This window comes from Gavialis gangeticus, unplaced genomic scaffold, assembly GCF_001723915.1.
Source record: "Gavialis gangeticus isolate Ggan-Ray unplaced genomic scaffold, GavGan_comp1, whole genome shotgun sequence".
Taxonomy (NCBI): Eukaryota; Metazoa; Chordata; order Crocodylia; family Gavialidae; genus Gavialis; species Gavialis gangeticus.
In genome coordinates this window covers 208,060,479-208,067,979 of record NW_017729032.1, presented here as the reverse complement: position 1 = coordinate 208,067,979, position 7,501 = coordinate 208,060,479, and the positions used below count along the sequence as shown (strand labels likewise).

The 7,501-nt window shown below is 42.2% G+C and overlaps 1 protein-coding gene across 1 annotated transcript in view; it reads right to left on the bottom strand.

Moving 5' to 3' along the window:
* TMPRSS3 (transmembrane protease, serine 3) overlaps positions 1-7,501 on the bottom strand; it is a 57,572-nt gene that overhangs the window by 40,545 nt on the left and 9,526 nt on the right. Inside the window, exons 6-7 of the mRNA XM_019523878.1 lie at positions 4,149-4,274; positions 3,596-3,639 (exon numbers count right to left, since the gene is read on the bottom strand). Coding sequence (XP_019379423.1) covers positions 3,596-3,639; positions 4,149-4,274 — 170 coding nt within the window. The remainder of the gene's footprint in view (positions 1-3,595; positions 3,640-4,148; positions 4,275-7,501) is intronic.

Sequence of the window (7,501 nt, the reverse complement as noted above, 5' to 3'; positions counted from 1 at the left end):
GCAGCACAAGGCTCCCAGTGGTTTTCCTGCCTGGACCCGCTCTGCCCTACCACACTGGGCTGCAGAAGGTAGCAGGACGGGGAGCCCAAGCCCACAGCGGGCAGCCCACATCTGCCCCTCAACACAGGCTCTGCTCTGGCCAGGCTCCATGCTCCCTGCAGGCTACAGCAGCCACCATCTCCCAGGTCTTGGGCGCTGCTGCAGAGGACAGAGGGCTGGAGATCCGGTTTCCTAGTCACCCTGGCAGCTGTGGGCCCCCTCTGGCAGGGCTGGAAGAGGCAGGGGGCTGTAGGTGGGAGTGAGGGGTAATGGCATGGGTAGGGCACCAGCATATCAGGGCTGCTCAGTGCAGTGGGGTGGAAGTGGGGTGGGGTAGTTGAAGCTAGATCCAGGTCCTGGTGAGTGAAGGGAGAAGGGAGAGCTCTGGTTTTCCATGTTAAAAAAAAACCCCAAATCAAATGCCAAAATGTATAGGTATTTAGAATTTCTTTTATTATAGTGACTGAGACACTGGTAGACTTCTAAATCGCTTTAAAAATGTAACTATATCAATAAAACATTGTGGTCAGCTGACACGCACATGGGGGGGGGCATTTCATTTTAATTATGGATTTGGGGTTTTTTAATCAGAGAATTTGTGATTTTTTTTATCAGAGAATTTGTGATTCTTAAAGAAAGAAAACCAGGATCCCTACTGATCACATTTGCTTCTGCTATTGAAAGCATTTTCAATAGAACGTATTCCCTTTTCCAACTTGTAGCTTCTTCACGGGCATTCACAAATACTATATCATCCCTCCCTTCAAGTCAAAAGCATATATGTCTACCTTGGTCTCCATGACCTTCTCATAAGGTCCAGGTACAAGTCTTTGGTGTGTAGTTTTAGGCAAACACATGGAAGAACCAGAGTGTTAACAAAACTCCAGTATTTAAGTTATTGCCTCGATCGGGGGTAGCCAACCTTTGGCATGTGCCATAAGTGGCACAACCAGCCTCTGTGTGTGACATGGCAGACCTGTGAGGGGACAGGCAACATAGCAACACATAAGGCAGGGAGCATAAAGCAAAGCAGCAGACTGGGGTGAGCACAAGGCGGGGAACAGAAAGCAGAACAGCCAGTTGGGCAGGGAAAGGGGATGGGAATGGCATTTGGGGAGGGTGTGGAGCTAATTTGCCACATGCCTGCTACAAAGGTTGCCTCCCCTCCTTGCCCCCAACACACACACAGAGGCCTAGATAATCCTCATTTTTTAAAAGTAGACAAATAAATAACAGTTGGTTTGCCAAATGTTATTATACCTTCCCTAAAACAAATTCAGCTCTTGGGCTAGTGGTCTTGTGTTGATTCAGCACAATTTTTGCTTTTTTTTCTAGCCAGAAATTGTATATATTGATTCAGGGCCATTCCTAACATCCTAATTCTGAGTGTTATTTAACAGTTAATTGATGCTGGGCATAGCTGAGCCTTTGGACAAGTGTCAGACCCCATCTCAGAGGCTCATATTTGGAAGGAATGGCCCAAGAAAGAGGCATGTAGTATAACTGGTCTCATGCTATTGAACCTCAAGCTTGAACTATTCCCAGCAGGTCTTCATTCCTTTCAAATTTACTGTGTATATGTAACTGCTTAGATAAGTAGTCTTGTTTGTACCCCAGGCAATAGCTCTCTCCTCTTTTCCTCAGAGCTCTGTACCAAGAAGGCGAGTCAGAGCCAGCAGGCTGGGCAAGACACATTTAGACCACATTTTAGGTCACTAAGCTTTTTGATGCCTTGCAGGCCAAGTTAGAAGCCTACTAATGAACATATTTGTATCCAAGTCGGACCATAAAATCTTTAAATGAAGGCAATACCCTTGAAAGTGGAAGCTGTGGTCCCTTTATTTCAGAAATGAGGTAACAAGGCTCCTCTCTGACTTCTGAAAAAGAAGCCAGAGAGAACAGGCTATGGCAATAATATTGATAATTACCTTTTCATTAGCCCTCAAATTTTGGTTCTCTAATCTAATTTAGACATAACTGAAATTCCTTCTCAAACTTCAATATATAGACATAAAACACAGTGCAACAGGGACCTCTTGTAAACTATCTGACTCTGACCTCAGTGATGTCTGGCTTCTCAGCTGGTAAGCAGAGAGAAAGAAACTGCAGTCAATTATATTAACACTGATTCTTGCTAAATCTCAGAAGAAATAAGCAAATTCTGACAATTTCTCTAAGTTTCAACTTTGCAATTTAGGCTCACCTTACCGAAATAATTCTGCCTACTCATCGCTTTCTTGTCAAAGGGAATTTTGGAGCTTGAAAACTCACAATGGAACCTCATTTACATGTTCTGCCGAACATGGTACCTGTCAGAACAAACCAGGCCAGCACCTCCAAATTCCTGCTCCTAGGTCACGGCACTCTTCCTCACAGGGCGTGTCTACACGTGCATTTACTGTGGAGTAAGCAGTTTTTAGGCCAACATCTGCACGTGCAGCCATTAAAGTGCAATAATGCTGTGTGTAGACTCACTTGGGACTAAAGTTAGTCAGTCCACACACATAGCCTTAATACGCTTTAACGAGTATACATGTGCGTTAATGCACTTTAACTTCGCGCCTAAATTTGATACTTATATGATGCAGATATCAAATTTACCCACAAGTCAGCTTAAGTTGCTATATTTACTGCACAGTAAGGGTGTGCACATGTAGGTGTGTGGCCTTATTGTGCAGTAATTTTCCGTTAGTGCGCAGTAACCTAAATTATTGTGCAGTAAATGTGCATGTGTAGATGCATCAAAGGAGTATGAAATAGCATCTTGGCCTTCAGGTTGAATCCCAACATCCTAAGCAAGTAGCCATATTTGGCCGCTTGGGGCCTATGTTAGAGATGCCTATCTTAGAGGTGTATAAAGCTTACAGAGGTAGAATTTTCTTTGTTTAGTCTGCACTCTGTGCAAACAGCAGCAATTTTTCAGAGGGAGATCTCACGCCTTTTTTTTGAAGAATGTCTGTAAGGATACTACTACTGGGTTTTCCATCCACATTTTCTCAAATACAATACAGTTGATATCCCTTCTTATATTCTGTTTGGTAGAAAGACATTATGGAGCAGGATGCCCACCCAGTAACCTTTAAGTTAATTTTCAGTTCTGCATGGATAAATAGAATGTTTTATGGTTTTCTACATCCCAATGTGAAGACTGTTTGATATGAAGGGAGTAGCATGAAAAGCCACAGGCAAGACAGAATTTTCCCTTCTTCATCCCAGATGACAATAAGGGGAAGTTATGAATTAGCTGTTACAATTCTTAAATAATTTCTTCCTCTTTCCATCCATGCTCCTTTTCCCTATTACTTGGCTCCTCACTCAACACATTCTTCTCTGAATTCCTGAAATTTCTTGAAATTTTATTTGCAGAAGGCATTTCTTCCTAAGCATCACAAAAAAAACTCACCACTTTCTAAACGGTGGCAATTTGCTGCTGGATTTTCTTAGATTCATTCCACATACAGTAGTCAAGTCTTGCCATGCAATATAAATCAGTAAGGCTATGCAATGGATGTAACTGCAGATAGATGGTGATCTTTTACTTCTCCAAAGCACTTACCCAAACATTTTAAGATGATTACCTTGCCTGAAGTACATTCTTCTCTAAGATGAAAAGACATAATAGTCATAAAAGTAATATTAATTCCTAAAGTAAGCTTATTGCTTTTTTTTCAAATTCCTAAGAGAAAGAGAGACCTGGTTTAGTTTTCAGGTTTTAATTAAAAGAGCAGACACTGCGTTATATGTGTGTGGGTGTGTGACTGTGTGCATTTCTATCAGTGTACAACTTTCAGAACATATCTAGAGGTGGTCTGAGACCTTGCAAACCAAAGGAAGTTTTATTTGATTTAGTAGTATTTAGATCAGGGCCAACACTTGTTCATTGGGGAAAATGGAATGAAGCTAGTACAGAACCTTGGGTGACTGATATAAAACTTCATGAAGTAATTATAAAAACCTGCATGTCAGAAGAAAGTTGTAAATTCTTGAGCAAACTGTGCAACAAGTTGTTCTAATAATTCTTGTTCCATTAACTAGCCCATTTCTTTCACCATATTCAGTCTGACTTGTTTAGTAACTTTGCTCTATTTAACTAAATAATCTAAATGTACCTTATGTGGGTTGAGTTGTGCAGGAAGGTCACTCGATTGGATGACAACCAATGACTGAGGGAAACAAAATATCTTTGAAACTCTTCTTCAACTGCATCCACAGGCAAGTTACCTGAACTCACGTAACTGCAAATAAATCATAAACTCAGTTTCCCAAAACAGAATTTCCATAATGCTTTAAAATAATTCAGTGGTTCTACTAAAGAAAGTAAGTACAAGATTTGTTTTTATGACTAATGGAGCAATGATGTTCTAGGTCTGTTGTTATGTGTATATAACTCTCCTTAATTAGTGTGGAACTGACACACAGTGAGAAAAGAATACACTTCCTGATTTGGCGGAAGTGTTTAAGTGGCCCATGCGTTCTCTGGAACCATAATGTGCATTTCCTTTCCTCACTCTTGAAGTAACCTGTATTTAAAAGTGGTGTGGGTCAATAATTTGTAATGATTGGTTTATTACAAATGATGTTATTTGTCTTTCTACTTGTAAATTCTCCAGGAGCAGGATGTGGCATTTTTTTTCTGATTCTAACTGATGATTCTTTATTTGTAGGCTGTTTAAGAACAATTTATTCTAAGTCGTTGTTAAAATTCAACCAATGTTGGCTACATTTAATTGGGCACAAAATCATGGGATGTCTGTTTACTGATAAGCATAAATTTTACAATTGGTTTTCATGTGCAAATATTCATTTTTTAAATTTTTGTATTCTACCATGTTCATTCAGCATTTCAGTTTCTCTCAAAGAAACATGTTTGTTAGAATATACATAGAAAACCAACAGAGAACCAATAGGAACAAAAGCTGGGCATTTTACCCCAGGGAAATATTTTGTTTGCTAAAAAAAATGCAGTTTCAGGTAACAAAAAATGCTCATGAATTTAGATTAAATTCAGCAATTCTTTTCAAACAAAAAATGAGAGACCTAGAGAGCATTTTGACAGGCTAGACCCCCCACAAATTAGTTGGTCTAGATAGATTGCAAGCAAGAGTGCTAAAGGAACTGGCAGACAGCATAGCGCAGCCACTGGTGAGGACATTCAAGAACTCATGCTGCTTGGGTAAAATACCTGAAGATTGGAAGAGAGCCAATGTGGTGCCCATGTTCAGGTAAGGGAGGAAATAAGACCCAGGAAACTACAAGCCAATCAATTTGACCTCAATCCCTGGAAAGATTTTGGAAAAAATTATCAAAGAAACTATTCTTGACCGGCTAACAGAAGGCAACATTCTGAGGGGATAGCCAGCATGGGCTTGTTGCGGGTAGGCCTTGCCTGACCAATCTTATTTCCTTCTATGACCAGGTGACGTATCACCTGGACAAAAGGGAAGAGGTTGATATAATACATTTGGACTTTAAAAAAGCCTTTGACCTGGTAACCCATGACATCCTCAGGGAAAAATAGGGCAACTTCAGCCTCAACTACTCCACAGTTCGATGACCCAGAGAGTGGTAGTTGATGGAACTGAATCAACATGGCACCCGGTGACAAGTGACATCCCCTAAGGCTCCGTTCTTGGACCTGTACTCTTTAATGTCTCCATAAACAATCTGGACACTGGTGTCACAAGCGGACTGGCTAAGTTCGCTGATGACACCAAACTTTGGGGAAGACTGTCAACACTTGAGGATAGGCTGGTGATCCAGGCCAACCTCAACAGGCTTGCAAGGTGGGCAGATAAAAACCTGATGGCATTCAATACAGAGAAATGCAAGGTGCTCCACCTCAGGGGGTAAAAAAACCTGCTTCACACTTATAGGCTCGGCAATGCTACACTCGCTAGCACCATGACTGAAAGAGACTTGGGGGTCAAGATTGACCCCAAGATGAACATGAGCCACCAATGCGATACTGCAGCTGGCAAAGCAAACAAAACTCTGGTTTGCATATACCAATGCATCTCGAGCAAAACCCAGGATGTCATCCTCGTGCTGTACTTGGCCTTGGTGAGGGCACAGCTGGAGTACTGCATCCAGTTCTGGGCTCCACAATTTAGGAAGGATGTGGAGAAGCTTGAAAGAGTCCAGAGGAGAGCCATGCACATGATCAGAGGGCAAGAGAACAGGTCTTATGAAGAGAGGCTGTGAGTTATGGGACTTTTCAGTCTGGAAAAGCGCAGGCTCAGGGAGCACCTGGTGGCTGCCTATAAGTACATAAGGGATCTGCAGCAGGATCTGGGGGAAAGCCTGTTCACCAGAGTACCAAAGGGGATGACAAGGTCCAACAGTCACAAACTCCTGCAAGACTGTTTTAGGCTGGACATAAGGAAAAACTTCTTTACTGTCTGAGCAGCTGAGGCCTAGAGCAGACTCCCCCCGGAGGTGGTGCAAGCACCTACTCTGAACACTTTTAATAAACATGTGGGTGGCTGTCTTGCTAGGATCTTTTGACCCTAGCTAACTTCCTGCCCATTGGGCAGGGGGCTGGGCCCAATGATCTTACAAGGTCCCTTCTATCCCTAATGTCTATGAAATCTATGAAAAAAAATAAAAGGTGAAAAAACTGAAAATGGTTAAATAGGTCATTTTACTGTTTCTGAAAGGAACTTTTTTCAGCTAAATTTACAAGGAGTCTTAGGCACTCTTTACGCACCAAACTGAGGAAGAGTGGAAAGAGGTTGTAATCACATTGTCTTTCTTATGCCCTATAGCCATGTAGTAGGACACAAATCCAAGATATGGGAGACTGCTGATTCTGACCATGGAATTAAACCCAAATCTCCCACTTAACAAGACAGTATCCTAACCCACAGGCAATTGGGTGGGTCTGTTGAGTGGTAGCCTGTTTAAGGTATTTTTATTTTGTATAAAATTAAAAAATATTCAGTGGCAAAAGGACTAGAAGCCAGTTACAATCATCACTGAAGAAAGAGCCCTAACCACTAGACTGTAGATTCATTCTCTCTCACTTTTGTCTCCCCTGCTGCCTTAATGACTGAATAACTTCAATAGGTGAGATTGAAGGACCTACCTCAAAACAGCCTGAAGGCAAAATGATTCCCTGGGAGATTCATAGCTTCATAGAAGTAGGTCCAGAAGGGACCTTGTAGATCATCATGTCCGACCCCCTGCCCTGGGCAGGAGAGAAAAACCGGGCTCAAATGACCCCAGTCAGGTAGACATCAAGTCTCGTCTTAAAGACCCCCTGGGTAGGAGCCAGCACCACTTCCCTTGGAAGTTGGTTCCAGATCCTAGCCTCCCTGACTGTGAAGTAGTGTCTTCGGATGTCTAATCTAATCCTACTCTCCAACAACTTGTGGCCATTATTCCTTGTTATGCCAGGGGGCGTTAGGGGGAACAAGTCCTCTCCCAAACCCTGCTGGTCCCCCCTAGTGAGTTTATAGATAAC